This window comes from Rana temporaria, chromosome 5 (genome assembly GCF_905171775.1).
Source record: "Rana temporaria chromosome 5, aRanTem1.1, whole genome shotgun sequence".
Lineage (NCBI taxonomy): Eukaryota > Metazoa > Chordata > Amphibia > Anura > Ranidae > Rana > Rana temporaria.
In genome coordinates, this window is record NC_053493.1 from 244,488,221 (window position 1) to 244,506,660 (window position 18,440).

Consider the following 18,440-nt stretch of genomic DNA (forward strand, 5'->3'; position numbering starts at 1 on the left):
AAAAATGTGCTGAAAAACTCGGTTTATACTCGAGTATATACGGTACTTACACACACCTCTATTACATTTATTTGATTATTGAGATTTGTCCATTTCTTTATTTCATTTGCGCAGGTCTGGGACCTCTATTGGTTCCTTTACCTTTTCTAATACACACGCCTCTATATTTAGACATCAAGTTGCGTGGGTGCCTTTGAACGGTGATGTCCTTTAGGGCAGTCTCAACCTCTTTGATCATGTGATTATTTTTTTTATCATTTCTAAAATACCAATGCTTTTTTCAGAGGCAGCTTGCTTTCTGCTGCTATTTAGTTGAATAGTCCAACAGTGGAGAACAAGGGTAAATAGATTTCTGTTGCCTGATGTAAAGCATGTCTTGAGATTCATATCCGAAGCCCCTGCATCCTTTCCTCCTGAGATGAAAAAAAGTAGCCAGTGAAAATAAAACAAGCCGATGGTTACCACAAGTTTTTGTCAAGGTTCTTACTTCTTCAACCATGCTGACCTAGGTGCTGACCCATAAGTGCATTATTGAAAATGTTGCCCTTTCTATATGTACACAATTTTTCTGTAGAAACTATAGGAACTAATTTTACACACATTTGAAATTGCAGAACACCTGCTCATGGATACATCCCGTTACCTCTATTGTGCCATGACTACCTGCTTTAGTATTACAATATGTTGCCACTTCCCTACATCTCACCAAACTGCCACCGTTTTCCAAATCTTTCAACAGGCTCACATACATGTCCATTTCCAACTGACTTTTCTTGATTTAGCACTTTGTGGTGATCCTCCATTACTCTGATTGAAATAAAATGCAATAAATGTTGCTTTGTTGTAGAAAGAGTCTTTTTGAAAAGATAAAAACAGTAGGCAGCAATCAGCCATATACTGGGGGCCAGATCCACGTAGCGCCGCGCATTTTTACGTCCGGCGTAGCGTATCTCAGATACACTACGCCGCCGTAACTTACAGCGTATTTTCCGTATCCACAAAGAATTTGCGTCATAAGTTACGGCGGCGTAGTGTAAATGTGTCGGCGTAAGGGCGCGCAATTCAAATCACTACGTTGTGGGCGTGTTTTATGTTAATACGTCTTGACCCGACGTAAATGACGTTTTTTCTGAACAGAGCATGTCCATACTTAACATTGCGTACGCCTCATAGAGCAGGGGTAACGTTACGCCGAAAAAAGCCTTACGGAAACGACGTAAAAATAATGCGTCGGCCGGACGTATGTTTGTGGATTGGCGTATCTAGCTAATTTGCATACTCGACTCGGAAATCGACGGAAGCGCCACCTAGCGGCCAGCATAAATATGTACCTTAGATCCGACGGCGTACTAAGACGTACGCCAGTCGGATCTATCCCAGCTTCAGGCGTATCTTGTTTTGTGGATACCAAATAAAGATACGCCGGAGCAACCTAGAAGTTACGCGGCGTATCAATAGATACGCCAGCGTAACTGCTTCGTGGATCTGGCCCAGTATGTGTGTTTTCTTCATGAGACGGTGGCAGAACATCCAGGTTTAGTACGTTGGTGGGAAAATGGATTATCATTATACTGTGATAACATTGCTTAGTTCATCTATTTATTTGAGCCCCTAAAAACTAATGCTTGCCGTTTCAAATAAAGGAGGTTGTAATAATACATTTTGTTTTAGATATGTAGTTACTGATCACTGTTTAAGGGTTCTGACTGTATTTAGACTATATGGGGTTGATTGACTAAATTTGGAGGGTATACAATCTATGCACCTCTGCATAGAAAGCAATTAGCTTTCAGTTTTTTTGTAAAAGCTAACGTTAGAAGCTGATTGGCTACCATGTAGAGCTGCACCAGATGTTGCCCTCTCCAGTTTTAGTAAATCAACCCATATGTCTTTTCCCATAGACGACCATATTTTGTTGACATTGCAGAGAAACTGATTTCATAGAGTGAAAAAGTATACATATTTATGCTTTACCATTTTATCTCTTGCACTTTTATTGAATGCCATTATTCATCAGTTTTCAGCATGTTTAGGCTGAAGCTATCAGTTTTATCTTGCTGTCAACTGTCATTTTTCATGATGCAAGTATGCAGAGGTTCCTCAAGTAGCAAACATTCTCCAAGGTAAAAAAATCAATCTTCGTACTGGAAGATAAACCTTGCTTTATGCAACTGGGATTTGTTGCTATTAAAGACATATATGGACTAAATTCTTTCCATGCCTAATTGGATTTATAGCGGTAGTGCTAAAGGGCTGGAATTATATGCTTTCTGACAGGTCGTTTTGTCAGCATTACAGAGCTCAGAGAATCTACAAGGAGACTGTTCATTTTAAACAAAATGAATAAATAATTAGGGAACGTGTTTTCGCTTGCACCCATCTGATTGAAGCATATAATGATATCTTAAGTGCCTTGATGTTAACGTAGTAAGATGTACAAATATTTATTAACGGTAAATGTGAATTGATAAGGGAGCCCTTGAGTGATACACACCAGTAAGTTTTAATATGTGCTGCCATCTCTGGACATAACTGAAAGGTTAGAGAGAACTCTAGGGAACATCATATTCTTACTAGTTATTTGGTGTTACAGGAATAGAATAATTTCATATTGTAGGCTGTTGCGCAGAAAAAAAAATAATAGACACATGAATGTATACAGCTTTTTGGTGTATCTGCTGATAGGTACAGTACTAAAGTTAAAAACTTTGAGTTTTGTAAAATGCAGACCCTGTAGGCATGGCATGTAGAGGTCTTTTCCCAATGTGTATTATACAGAGGTACTTCCCTTCGAATATGCCATAATAAACAGAAGCCTTTTTCCCAGTGGTCATTGTCATATACAAAGATACATTTTCTGGTGGATAGCATAATACGTAGAGGGCTTCCCCCAGTGGTCATTGTAATATACAGAATAACCTTTTCTTAGCGTTTAACAGAGTATGTAGAAGACTTTTTCCCTGTATTACCGTATATACTCGAGTATAAGCCAAGTTTTTCAGCACATTTTTTTGTGCTGAAAATGCCCCCCTCGGCTTATACTCGAGTCACCTTTTTGCTCCTGATCTCTCGGACTTTGGGGAACTGGTACCGGTCCTCTTCAAGTGTGCAAAGTTTGTTGTCTTGGGGACCTACGGCTGGGGAGAACCGATTTTTCAAATTCGGGCACCCCTTCCATAGACTCCCATTTTAAACGTCAATCTAGTCAAGGACACAGTGAAGCATGGGCATCGTGAGGCATGGGCACAGTGAGGCATGGGCACAGTGAGACATGGACACAGTGAGGCATGCAGATGGACACCCTAGGATTATACTCAAGTCAATAAGTTTTCCCATTTTTTTGTGGTAAAATTAGGTGCCTCAGCTTATATTCGGGTCGGCTTATACACGAGTATATACGGGACAGACATTGTAGTATACATAAATACCTGTTGTTCAATTAAATATGCAGAGGTATTTCTCCCAGTGGTCAGCATAATACATAGAAGTCTTTTACCAAGTGGGCATTGTAATATACAGATGCCATTTTCTTGTGGAAAAGCATACTATGTAAATGTATATCACCAAGTGGGCACTGCACTATGCAGAGGTACTTCACTTGATGGACAGCATAGTGTGTATAGGTCATTGTAATATGCAGGGGTATTTCTTCGGTGGTCAGTATAATATACAGAGGTCTTTCCCTAGTGACCATTGTAATGTGCATACGTTTTTCCCCATTATATATTGCGTTCTTTCTCCGGGTTGATAAGTGATGTACTGAGGTTTTTCTTCAGGTAGTTAGTGGATCAGTTAAGTATTGGTTCCATGTTAAAATGTATATAAAACTTACTAGTTCTTAGATGCGATAACTGCTTTGGTTTTTATTTTTCAGGTTAAAAAAAATATATTTTAGCTTTAGATATGCTGAAAAATGTATAATATATAGGGCTTTAATGTTGTGCAGCAGTACATCAGCTTCTAACTTCAGCTTGTTCAATTAAGCTTTGGAGAAAAAAAACTGGAAGGTGATTGGTTTTTATGCAGAGCTGCACTAGATTTTGCTATCTCCAGTTTTAGTAATTAAAGAGGAACTGCAGTCTGCTCAAATCATTTGTAATAAAAACATCTTTGCCATTCTGAAGCTTACCTCCAACCACTTTGCATATTATTTTAAAAATACTGTAATTCTGTACTTGCCAAATATGTTGCAGAAAGCGCCCTCCACTGAGTTTAGCTGCAACCATTTTGACTGTGGGTAGCTGAAGCTGCTGCCTGTTCAGTTCCTGGAGTTACACAGACACACAGAGGCACACCTCCATCTCTGCAGCTCTCATTGGCCCTCTTATAACTCATCCCTTCTCCATTCCTGGCAAACTCTCACGAGAGTGAGAGAGAGAGCTGTGCATGATGTCATAAGCCTAGGCTTTTTACCAGACAAGAAACTAGAAGTGGGCTGTTTAAGGTATTTACTGGCAGAAAAAAAATGTTTTACTATCCAAAGTTAAAGCAACAAGGGCAGAAGATTTAATAGATGGAAAAATGACTAAAGTTCTGCTTTAACCACTTAACGACCCCTTCACGTCGGCAGAATGGCACGGCTGGGCACATCAACGTATAGGTACGTTGTCCTTTAAGCCCAGCCAGGGGGTTGCGGGCGCGCGCCCACAGCGCGCTCCCATGACCCGGTCCGAAGCTGCGAGAATCGCGGACCTGATCGCCGCTGGAGTCCCGCGATCGGCCCCCAGAGCTGAAGAACGGGGAGAGCCGTGTGTAAACACGGCTTCCCCGTTCTTCACTGTGGCGGCGTCATCGATCGTGTGATCCCTTTTATAGGGGAACACAATCGATGATGTCACACCTACAGCCACACCCCCCTACAGTTGTAAACACACTTGAGGTCACACATAACCCCATCAGCGCCGCCCCCTGTGGTTAACTCCCAAACTGCAATTGTCATTTTCACAATAAACAATGCATTTTAAATGCATTTTTTGCTGTGAAAATGACAATGGTCCCCAAAATGTGTCAAAATTGTCCGAAGTGTCTGCCATAATGTTGCAGTCATGAAAAAAATCGCTGATCGCCGCCATTAGTAGTAAAAAAAAAAAAATTAATAAAAATGCAATAAAACTATCCCCTATTTTGTAAACGCTATAAATTTTGCGCAAACCAACCGATAAACCCTTATTGCGATTTTTTATACCAAAAATATGTAGAAGAATACGTATCGGCCTAAACTGAGGAAAAAAAATTTTTTTTATATATTTTTGGGGGATATTTATTATAGCAAAAAGTAAAAAATATTTTATTTTTTTCAAAATTGTCGCTCTATTTTTGTTTATAGCGCAAGAAAAAAAGACGCCAATTTTGTTTGGGAGCCACGTCGCACGACCGCGCACTTGTCAGTTAAAGCGACGCAGTGCCGAATCGCAAAAAGGGGCAAGGTCCTTTAGCTGCATTTTGGTCCGGGTCTTAAGTGGTTAATCAACCTCATTGTATCTTTTTCAGGGCTGTACCTATCATAAGAGCATTTCAAACTGCACGTTGTGATAACCTTTTTTCCTTGATTGTTTCTTTCTTTTGTCCACCTCTAAATATGTATAGCTGAAATTAGCAAGAGAACTAAGAAGGGTGCAGCAGATATTCAGATGATACAGATGGCTATTTAGATTTGAAATCATCTTTCCTTTGCTGTTTTGTAGTCTGTACATATGAAACGTGGTTCTTCAATACAAAGACCAAATTAAACTTCCACTTATGCATTCTTTTAAATAAAATCATCATATGACACATAAATGGTGCTTGCCTAGGACAGCCTGGTGTCTAAATGAACCCACCGATCATATCACATGTGGATAGTAAGATTTCATAACTATGTACATGTAACATACTTTAGAAAACGGTATGACTTTGAAATTATCTTATATTATTCCATTTGTATATAGCAGTGGTTCCCGAAATGTGGTCTGTAGGCCATATTCGGCTCTTTTCTTGCATTTAAAGTCGTAGTTAAACCAATTAATTTAACAGTTTCAAAAAATAGAACCGGAAATGTAGCTGTCACATTGTTTCTGCTTTCAACCACTTCTGTGGGAAGTTACACCTACAGGTAAGCCTAGATTAAGGCTTACCTGTAGGTGTTTGCAATATCTCCTAAACCTACATGGTTTAGGAGATATTTGCCAAAAGGAATATGCCGTTGTCTATGGCGCATTCGCACCATAGACAACGGTGCAGGCGCACTGAGAATGCTGGTTTTCTTAATGGCTAATGCCGGCTTTGCCAGTACCCAGAAGTAACCTTCCGGAGAGATGTCTGCGGCAGGAGGGGGAGATGAGGACGGCTTTGGGGGCTTCGATCTAAGGTAAATAATTCATAATGAGCTACTATGTTAGGCATACTAGCTCATTATGCCTTTGTCTTGCAGGTTTTTATTTATATATTTTTTTTTTTGGGGGGGTTTACAACCACTTTAAACCATCAAATGGCATAATTTGATCACATGTGCAGCATAATGGCAATTGATGATCAAATAATGGCCAATCTGGTAGCTTCCCTGGCTGAAAACGATAGGAGAGTTTACTTCTGCTTTAACTTGACTTTGGGGGGACTCTACCTTCCATTGATAATGAAGGGGCTTTATGTCTTCCACTAAAACCAATGATGTGGCACTATTCCTCCCACGGTAAGCAATAATGGGGCACTGTTTTTACCACTGGCACCAACAATGGCACACTATGCCTCCCAATTATACCAATGATGGGGCACTTTCCCTTCCACTGACAGCAACAATATTCCATCCCCACAAACCACAAAACCTGGGCATTGTGTACTCCCATTGACGCAGGTGGTATTTTTGTACTCTCACTGGCCACAGTCTAGCCACTTGAGCCTCATTCACATGGATGCTAATACCCATAGTCCATGAATGGGCCAGGTGTTTAAGGGGCTTAAACGTTCACAGATACAGCTGCTTGACTAATTTTGACAGCCATGTGGGTTCAGGTGTGTGGATCTGAATGCACACTGTCTGCTTACCTGCACTGCTGTCAAATTGATTTACGTGGCTGTGTCCTCATAAAAGTGGATGTCCTACCTGAACACAGCACATGGCCAATCATAGAATATGTGTCTCATTGCCCATGTGAATTACACAGTTGTTAAGCCACTTTCACATCTTCATACTATCCCCTCTGTGTTCTAATCTTGTGTGAGGGATTTATTTAAAAAAAAGCCTGCTATACCTTATTTCAGAGCTCTTCTTAGTGATCACATGATCAGCTGGCTTTCTTCTCTCCCCGTCTGATAGATGCAGTGGGCGGGGCTAAAAATGTCCCCACTGACATCACTCTGGAGAGGAGAGAGAAAGCCAGCTGATTATGTGATTGCTGAGAAGAGCTGTGAAGTGAGGTATAGCAGACTTTTTTTTATAAATCTCTCACACAGGCGGTTATCAAACGCTTTATGGACAGTGTCTCTTTGTTTAGAGCGTTTGAAATCTCCATGCATATAGGGATGATTTTCTAGTATGTATGCTAAATATACTGCTGTAAAGTTTTATCAGGCATATATGGTAATCATTTTTAACAATCACTGATACATAGTCATTGTGACCTTAAAAGTAAAAGATAGAGGTACCGCGCTACGTGTTTTGCTATATGTTAATTTCCTATGGTTGTTGGCTTTAGAGGCGATAATGTGGGTTTTTTTTTTCTGGAACCTCAATCAGGAAAAATACTGAATTATGGCCACTAAATAGTGCTAAAAATAATAGAAAATAAAAATATTAATCAAAGTACAGTCAGATTTCATGATAACTGGCAGATGTCTCTGACATTTATCCAATGTTTTTTTTTATTTTATTTTTTAATGACCAAATCCCTATGTCTTAGAGCCCTTTCACACTGCCAGCGCCCAAAAAACACTGGTAAAGTGCTGCTAAAACTAGCAGCGCTTTACCGGAATTTTTCGGGCGCTTTTAACCTCCGCTAGTGGCTGAATAAATGGTTAAAAGTGCCAACAAAGTGCTGCTGCCAAAGCGCTTTGCAGGTGCTTCCCATTGATTTCAATGGGAAGGGGCACTTTAGGAGCAGTGTATTCACCACTCCTAAAGCGCTGCAAAGAAGCTGCTTGCAGGACTTTTTTCGACGCTCTGCCAGTGCAGTGCCTCAGTGTGAAAGCACTCAGACTTTTACACTGGGATTGCAGATGAGGCTTCTTTCAGGCGCTTTACAGGCTCTATTTTTAGCGTTAAAGCACCTGAAAAACGCCCCAGTGTGAAAGGGGTCTTAAATACACATTGCATAGTAAACAAGACTAACGTTGCTCCAGATCAGCTGCAAAACTGGTGGTATTGATCATGTCTAGTTGCCATTTTTTTTTTTAAGTACACACAACCGTTTTTCATGACGAGAAAAATGCCATTTTTAAAATTGGTCATTAAAAACAATCGTGTGTAGGCTCCAGAGCATTTTACTTGACGTGAAAAATGGGCATTAAAAATTTAGAACATGCTCTGTATTTTCACGTAGTTTTTCATGTCATGAAAAACGGTCGTGTGTAGGCTTTAACGGAAAAACCCTGCACGCTCAGAAGAAGTTTATGAGAAGGGAAATTTGCCTAATCAGCCCAAAGGGTGTCGCCAATCGAATGGAACTTCCCCTTTATAGTGCCGTCGTACCTGTTGTATGTCACCGCGCTCTGCTCGAGCATTTTTTTTTTCATGATCGTGTGTATGCAAGGCAAGCGTGACAAGAATCACGTCGAGAAAAACATAGTTTTTTTTTTCCATGACATTAAAAACGGCCGTGTGTACGCGGCATTAGGGTTTCATGGTGTCTTTTTTATACTTTCTTCCCCTTTGTCTTCTGTCTTAACCTCTCTTCCACTGATATGTCCACTGATATTTGCTCTTCTTTGTGTGCCTTTAACAAACAAATTGTCAGAAAAGTAAATGGTATCATGCTATCATAGAACCAGCCAGTTATGTAACATACTCATTAATGGACCCTAGTTTTTGGAGAATATAGCTTGCTAAAACTAAAGATTCTAAAGCTCATGGAGAGAGTAAGGTTATCTCTGTCATTCCATTTTTAAGATGAACAACATACCTTTCCAATAGTAACCTTAATAAAGGTCTCCAGTAGACCAAAGGGTTGCTGTATTTCAACTGAGTAGAACACATTCTTAAGAATACAAGACTGGAGGTGCAACTGACCTGTTCTTTACAGTAAATTTATCGTACACACTTTCAGCGATTTCCTGAAAGTCACAATTTGTAACATGTGTTATGTTTTTGACTTAGAAAAAGGAAGGTAGGTTGGCCTTTTGTAAAGGTACGGAGTAGGTTTTAAAACATGGCAAATCATTTGAGGTTCATGCTGCACACATTTATTATGTCTGCAGAAGTATCTGTCTAATCAATAGAAATATAAAACAAGATGCAAGCATCAGGAAATATCTGGAAGACATCAAGATTGCCAATTTCATATGACAGTTCACGTATCTGTAGCACTGATCTCTTTCATGCTGTCTTCATACATACACACTCATGTGTATTCCACTTCAGTTGTATCTGTTCCAGTAGACCACTCAGACAATTTATCAGTTCAGTACTCCAGGGAGTCTACTCAAAGGTTTCTTTATAAAACAGCAGCATGTATACACCAAGTTTTCACTCATCATTACTACCAATAAATGCAAATCACATTTACAAATACAGTTCTCAGTATTTAAAGATTAAAGTATTTGATATTATATTTTACATCTGTACACAGCTTATTTTTATTTTGCTGTTCATTTCAGATTAACCACTTTCCACCTGGCCTATAGCAGATTGACGGACGGAAAGTGGTTCTGTTATCCTGACTGAGCATCATATGATGTCCAGCAGGATAACAGACAGGTGGGGGCACGCGACGATCGCGAGTACGGCGTGTCAGTCTGACACGCTGCATCTCCGATCGTGGTGAGAAGCCTCTGACAGAGGCTTCTTACCAGGTGATCAGCTGTGACCAATCACACCTGATCATCGTGTGAACCAGGAAGTGCCGGTAAATGGCATTCCTCGGTTCGCGCTGACAGGGAAAGCCGATCGGCAGCTTTCCCTGTCAGTGGGGGAGGGGTCTATGCTGATAATCAGCTCATTGATTATCAGCACAGCCCCCATCAAATGTACCCATCAGCTGCCAATCGATGCCCAGTAGCTGCCAGTCAGTGCCCCATCATGAACTCATGTCAGTGCCCAATGAAGTGCCAATCAGTGCCCACCACAGTGCAAACCAGTGCCCACCATAGTGCCAATCAGTGTTTATCACAGTGCCAAGCATTAACACCTGTCAGTACCTCCACTATCAGTGCTGCCCATCAGTTCCATCTATTAGTGTCCATCAATGCCACCTGTCAGTGCCGCATATCAGTGCCCATCAGTGCTGCCTCATCAGTGCCTATCAGTGCTGCCTCATTTGTGCATGTCCGTGAATGAGAAAACTGAATTTTATAATGGAAACAAAGAAAAAATTTTTTTTTCAAAAATTTGGGTCATTTTTTAGTTTGTTTAGCAAAGAATAAAAACCCCAGAGGCGATCAAATACCACCAAAATAAAGCTCTATTTGTGGAAAGAAAATCATAAAAAATTTAGTTTGGGTACAGAGTTGCATGACTGCGCAATTGCAATTCAAAGTGCGGCAGCGCTGAAAGCTCAAAATTGTCCTGGGCAGGAAGGAGCGGAAGTGCCCTGTATTGAAATGGTTAAGGAAGGTGAAGGCTGCCCATAGATGGGGAGGTCTTTCATTGAGATTGACAGGCTAATTAAACATTTCACTGTGGCTTATAAGTAGTAAAATACCCCTTTCTATGGGAACAATCCTTATCTTTTGCACTGACTGTTTCTAAATCTCTGCAATCAATAATGAGCATGCTTGCTCCCATTTGATTATTTCTTGTCATTAATACTGCTTAAATTGGTTGTAAAGTCAGAGAGTAGGATTACTGCCAGCTCCCTCTAATAAGGTATACTACACAGTGTAAAAAATTTTTTTAAATGATGCTGCTAAATATGTTATTTCAGTTCGCCTCTGTGTGGTCACGTGACCTCCTGCTGGGCTCCTCCCCCAATCCAAGGGCTACAGCGGGAGTGGCTGAGATTCCCCTCTGATGTCTGCTGGGAGGTTATGTGACCGCTGTGCTGTCCACTTCCACTGTAGTCCTTATACGGGGGAAGAGAGCAGCGGGAGGTCACTTGACTGCACAGAGCTGATATGAAATAAGGTATTTAGCGTCATAATTAAAAAAAAACATTTACACTGTGTAGTATACTGTACCTTATAAGAACAGAGGGGCTGGCAGTAATCCTACTCTCTGGTGTTACTGCCAGCTACTAATAACTGTGGGGGTGGGGAAGAAATCGCTCACAGACTAGAAGCTGACAGGCAGGGGATAGAGGAGAGACTTTAATGCAGCGGGATGACTGAGGCACATAAACTGACCACGGCATTATGGATCAGCAGCTATGATTTCCGTGGTCAGTTCACCTAGGGGGACACAGGAACAGGCAGGATCAACCAGTTTTTTTACAGCATAGAAAGGAACAGATTAGACTGCACAAGCACTATGCTGTTCAACTAGCTTTAAAGGAACAGGATCTTTTTTTTTTATTATCTTTTTATTTTAGGGTTACAATCACTTTAAGTGATATTTTTAATTCTTCTATGTCTTATAAATAAGATGAGTGGTGATTAATGAAGAAAGTATCAGTTTTCCTGAATTGATATTTCCACCAGATTGGGAGATTCAATGGTGAGCAGATGTTCATCATGGACTAGCAATTTGGGATCCTCTCGAACCTTTACAAGTCCACTTGCTAGGCCTCTAGTTAGAATTATGAGGGCCCAATGGGAATCCCACTTCTTTTAAAGGCAGTAGGCTCACAAGATTATAGGGGAGAGATTTCCCATCCCCTTATATGTCATTCTTTTATTAAGGAAGTATTAGCCCTTCTGCAGTCATGATGGTAAAGCCCAAACTCCTAGTTTGCATTCTTGGTTTGTGTCAGTGACATATAAGCCACTGGAGCAACAAGGGAGCGTGATGGTAAGTAAGACATATGGGGCTCATTGGTTTCTTTTAGGGACTGCGATACCCTGTGTCGACCATGACTGTCACACAAATCATTCACTGGGGTCTCTAGCGGTCTCTCATGCCTCCCTTAAACACACTCTAATCTAATCAACAGCTCAGCTAGAGGATTGGGAACACTGTTTATTAGAGCAGTGTTTAAGTGAAAATGCCAGTTAGGCCTCATACACACGATAGGTTAACCAGAGGACAACGTTCTGAAGGATCGTTGTCATAGGTTAACCTATGAAGCTGACTGATCGTCCGTCGTGCCTACACACCATCAGTTAAAAAAACGATCGTGTCAGAACGCGGTGATGTAAAACACAACAACGTGTTGAAAAAAACAAAGTTCAATGCTTCCAAGCATGCGTCGACTTGATTCTGAGCATGCGTGGATTTTTAACCGATGGACGTGCCTACTAACGATCGTTTTTTTTCCCATCGGGTAGGAATCCATAGGTTAATTTTAAAGCAAGTTGGCTTTTTTTTTAACCTAAGGTTAATTAACCTATGGGGCCTACACATGATCGGTTTGGACTGATGAAAACGGTCCATCAGACAGTTGTCCTCTGGTTAACCTATCGTGTGTACGAGGCCTTAGAGCACTGGAGAGCGGGGCAATTGGTTTGTGTGAAATAGAATCAGTCCCACTTTTCTGTGTGCTGCCAGCACAGGGTTTTTAAGATTTCTGAAGCACAGTTAAAACAGTAAAAGCCCCATATTAAAAACTGTATATGCAGCCTGACTGTGTTACAGTAGCAAGGGTTCAATTAGTCTTAAAATACTGTAATACAATGAAAGATTGAATTTGTTGTATTTTTTTTTTATATATATATATATACAAATGGTATGCATAGCTGCACATTGTTGAATTTATAAAATGCCTTTTTCTTTTTTGATGTAATTAATAGTATACTTATTGTTTTTCCAGGACCCAGAGAGTTAGTCATTGCTACCGCATTAAATATCGACACATGGAGCGCACTCTGACACAAGACGAAGTCAGCATATTACATAAGAAAATTGGACAATCAGCAATAGAAGAGCTCAGTGTGGAAGGAAGATTTTAAATCAACTTATAAATAATGTAAACTGTTAATCAAGGCGTTCTTGCTTTATAATGTATTAAACAATTGATTTAGTCTGTGGATATTTGTTTTTTTAACAGTGTCTTTATGTCTGTTTGTCTTCGTTCTTAGTCTCTAGATACATACTGTAGATGTTTTACCTTTTGAATACAAAATGACTTTTTTTAAGTAGTTATTGTATACTGATGCTGTAGAGCTTAAAGACACAACTTTATAAGTTTGATCTGTGTCCTTGAATAGCATCTACTTGACTTTCTGCAGTACGATACCGAGTTTGGCTATCTTACACATTTATTACTAGCTCTATTCGTGGTTACCTGCTTGATATGGTGTTTGGGCTTATGGACGCCTTCCAGTTTTTGGCCTGCCTTCAAAACCCCTCAGCAAATCCCTTGTGTGATCTTAAGTATGGAATTATACAGTCTAGTAAAATGCCTGTCCTAAACAAACCATTTACTGGTTATAAAAAGCTAGTATGAACGCAGTGCGAAAACGTAATTCACAAATGGCTTTGAAGCCCTTTGGCGGCACAGATGATGCTGAGAATGTTTACAGTCTCTCTCTCTTAAAGACAACATGACTAGCAAGGCCAAAATAATCTGCCAAAGGACAAAAGAGGGAATGAAACCAAAGAATGTTTATTAAAGCAAAAACATTACTTCTGTTTTTAAGCAATATACATTCCAAATGACTAATTTTCCATCCATGATGTATTTCCATTCAGTGAACAAAATGAGTGATGCTTATTATGTAATTTGGGTAGCTAGTTAATGGCTAATATATGAAAGTACATTTTTTGTAAAATTGGATGATTGGACCATCTGTCAGGGACGGGCCTCAAGCAACAACAGAGATTATATTGTTTTTTTGTTTGTTTTTTCTTTAAACAAACACTTTTAGCTGTTAGGGCCAGTTCACGTGCCGTGCGCATTTTTTCTGCACTCAAAATGCATGCACAGTGTTTTCCATGTATTCCAATGGCTCTAGTTCACACCATGCAGTCAGTTTCCGGTCAGTTTCTGGTGCAGAAGATTATTTATTATGACTTAAATGTGACCTTGCTGATGCAGTAAGTAGTCGGGTAAGTATTTCCAAAGCTGTATACACACGATCGGTTTATCCGATGAAAACAGACGTTTTCCATTGGTGTTAAAAAATAGAACATGTTTTAAATGTTTCCTATGGATAACAAATGAATAGAAGAATATGATCGTCTGTGTGGAACTCCATCGAATAAAAATCCACGCATGCTCAGAATCAAGTCGACGCATGCTCGGAAGCATTGAACTTCATTTTTCTCAGCACCTCTTGTGTTTACGTCATCACGTTTTGGCACGGTCGGATTTTTGACTGATGGTGTGTAGGCAAGACTGATGGAAGTCAGCTTCATCGGATATCCGATGAAAAAATCCATCGGATTTTAATCGGATGAACCGATCGTGTGTACAGGGCATTACACTTTAGGATCGTTGGGAGGCAATGTGGGCCAGGCTGTGTCTGTACCCATTCCTACTGTGGCATGCTGAGGTGCAGAAAGATGAGTTGCTCATGCCCAAATATTTGTTATCTTTGTGTGAAAGACAGGAGACTCCCTAACCATTAAATATTTTTTTACAGAAAAGATTGCAGCTTTTTTTTTATTATTATTATTACTTTGAAGTTATGTTATATTGCCATTGCTTATTGCTTAGAAGAGCTTTTTTTCATGTGGGATAACCCAAGGTGAGGAAATAAAAATCAAGTAATGTTCCCCTATCAAACAGAATATAAAATGCTCTTTCTGCTAAGGTCACAACGTGCAAATTAGCCTTGTTTAATGCAGACTGTCTCTTAACTCAATAGCAAAAAAAATGCTCTTTTTTAGAGCCACTTACCCAGTGATAAACAATAACAGTGTCATCCTAAAATAACACCATCAGGGTGGATAAACACTATGAATGTCAAGGAGGTGAAACTCTCACATGAACTTTAATTTCTGCTGGGCTCATGGCAAATTCCTGTGTTTTCTTGCTGAAATCTAGATCGCCTTAGGGTTTGTGTTTCCCAGCAGTAATTCAGAAAATTGGATTTATTGCCAAAGTCATAACCTTTTAGAGAAAAATATGTGTGTCTTTTCTCTAAGTATTTATAATTACAGGAAACCTTTCTTGAGATTACATACCCACAGTTCAGCAAACCAAAATGCACCAGCATCAGAAAAAAAGATACATGAACACATGGGTGTTGATTTACTAAAGGCACAAAGACTATTTAACCACTTGCTGCCCCGCCACAGTACATACAGTATACTGCGGCGAGGTAGCAAGTGCAGGTACAACCACGTAATTTACGGCATAGCAGGCCCATTTCCTGCCAACCCCTCCCCTATGAATCCTGATACTTGGGGCTCGGCGATCATGTGATTGCTATGTGATGTCAACAATGTCTAAAGAGCTGTGTTGCCTATGCTGTTATTAGCCCACAACTATCCCATAGTACCTGCCACAATCACAGCACCCTCTACCATGTGATTAACTGTAGCCAATCACAGATCACTAGTGATCACAGCTGTCATATATGGTTAATACGTTCATGACAGTTTCTTTTCTTTTCTGTAAAACAGTGTAAAAACAATGTAAAAAAAAAATAATCCATTACTATAGTGACACTGAACTACTCTGATGAAATTAATAAATAAAAAAAGTTAGAAAAATATATATACTGTTACCAGTCGTGACCCTGATCACCAACACTTCAGTCATATGATGACACTGTACTACACTGGTAAAGGTATGTAACAACAAAAAAAATTGTGAAAAAAATAATGTTATTCAGCCACTTCAGCCCCGGAAGGATTTGCCCCCTTAATGACCAGGCCATTTTTTGTGATACGGCACTGCGTCGCTTTAACTGACAATTGTGCGGTCGTGACCCTGTAGCCAAACAAAATTGATGTCTTTTAACCACAAATAGCTTTATTTTGGTGGTATTTGATTACCTCTGCAGTTAAATTTTTTTGGGCTATAAACAAAAAAAAAGACCAATAATTTCTGCTATAATACATATCCAAAAAAAAAAAATATTTATTCATCAGTTTAGATAGGCGTATATTGATTTATTTGTGCAAAAGTTATCACGTCTACAAACTATGGGATACAGTGGGGATCGAAAGTTTGGGCACCCCAGGTAAAAATTTGTATTAATGTGCATACCGAAGCCAAGGAAAGATGGAAAAATCTCCAAAAGGCATCAAATTACAGATTAGACATTCTTATAATATGTCAAAAAAGTTAGATTTTATTTCCATAATTTACACTTTCAGAATTACAGAAAACAAAAAATGGCATCTGCAAAAGTTTGGGCACCCTGCAGAATTTATAGCATGCACTGCCCCCTTTGCAAAGCTGAGACCTGCCAGTGTCATGGATTGTTCTCAATCATCGTCTGGGAAGACCAGGTGATGTCAATCTCAAAGGTTTTAAATGCTCAGACTCATCTGACCTTGTCCCAACAATCAGCACCATGGGTTCTTCTACGCAGTTGTCTAGAAAACTGAAACTGAAAATAGTTGACGCTCACAAAGCTGGAGAAGGCTATAAGAAGATAGCAAAGCATTTTCAGATGTCAATATCCTCTGTTCGGAATGTAATTAAGAAACGGCAGTCATCAGGAACAGTGGAAGTTAAAGCAAGATCTGGAAGACCAAGAAAAACATCAGACAGAACAGCTCGCAGGATTGTGAGAAAAGCAATTCAAAACCCACATTTGACTGCACGATCCCTACAGAAAGATCTGGCAGACACTGGAGTTGTGGTACACTATTCCACTATAAAGAGTAACTTGTACAAATATGGTCTTCATGGAAGAGTCATCAGAAGAAAACCTCTTCTACATCCTCACCACAAAATCAGCGTTTGAACTTTGGAAATGAACATATAGACAAGCCTGATGCATTTTGGAAACAAGTTCTGTGGACCGATGAGGTTAAAATATAACTTTTTGGCCGGAATGAGCAAAGGTACATTTGGAGAAGAAAGGGCACAGAATTTAATAAAAAGAACCTCTGTTCAACTGTTAAGCATGGTGGTGGATCAATCATGCTTTGGGGTTGTATTGCAGCCAGTGGCACAGGGAACATTTCACGAGTAGAAGGAAAAATGGATTCAATAAAATTTCAGCACATTTTGGATGGTAACTTGATGCCATCTGTGAAAAAGCTAAAGTTAAAGAGAGGAGGGCTTCTACAAATGGATAATGATCCTAAACACACCTCAAAATCCACGGGGGATTACATCAAGAGGCGTAAACTGAAGGTTTTGCCATGGCCTTGCATGGAACGTTTGCCATGTTTCTTCCTGGAACGTGCCCTACGAAGAGTGCTGGATCAGGCCATAGATGAGCGTGAAGAGGAAGAGTTGTGGTCACCATCACCACCAGAAACAGCCTTATCAGCATCACTTGCTGGACCTGCAGGATGAATGTGGATTTGAGGAGGAGAAAGACCAACCACAGCAGGCATCCCAGGGTGCTCGTTGTCACCTATCTGGTACCCGTGGTGTTGTACGTGGCTGGGAGGAAGAACAGACCTTCAGTGAGATGAGTGAGGATGAGGAACAGGACATGAGTAGCTTGGCATCCAACCTTGTGCAAATGGGGTCTTTCATGCTGTTGTGCCTGTTGAGGGACCCTCGTATAAAAAAGCTGAAGGAGAACGACCTGTACTGGGTGGCTATGCTACTAGACCCCCAGTATAAGCAGAAAGTGCCTGAAATGTTACCAAATTACCAGAAGTCAGAAAGGATGCAGCAGTTCCAAAATTAATTAAAAAGTATGCTTTACACAGCATACAAGGGTGATGTCACAGCACACTGGGAATCTAACAGTGGAAGAGGTGAAAGTAATCCTCCTCCTACCATGACCACGCCGGCAAGGACAGGACGCTTTACAGACGTGTTGTTGATGGAGGACATGCAGAGCTTTTTCAGTCCTACGCATCGCCACAGCCCTTCGGGGTCCACCCTCAGAGAACGACTCGACCGACAGGTAGCAGACTACCTCGCCTTAACTGCAGATATCGACACTCTGAGGAGCGATGAACCCCTTGACTACTGGGTGTGCAGGCTTAACCTGTGGCCTGAGCTATCCCAATTTGCGATAGAACTTCTGGCCTGCCCCGCTTCAAGTGTCCTTTCAGAAAGGACCTTCAGTTCAGCAGGAGGTATTGTCACTGAGAAGAGAAGTCGCCTAGGTCAAAAATGTCTAGATTGCCTCAC

At 40.4% G+C, this 18,440-nt stretch overlaps 1 protein-coding gene across 2 annotated transcripts in view; it reads left to right on the plus strand.

The window, feature by feature from the left end:
- FARS2 (phenylalanyl-tRNA synthetase 2, mitochondrial) overlaps positions 1–13,248 on the plus strand; it is a 514,600-nt gene extending 501,352 nt beyond the window's left edge. For both annotated transcript variants that reach the window (XM_040353668.1, XM_040353667.1), the window contains exon 8: positions 13,032–13,248. In XM_040353668.1, coding sequence (XP_040209602.1) covers positions 13,032–13,170 — 139 coding nt within the window. In that variant the 3' untranslated portion in view covers positions 13,171–13,248. The remainder of the gene's footprint in view (positions 1–13,031) is intronic.
- The last annotated feature ends 5,192 nt before the right edge of the window (positions 13,249–18,440 follow it).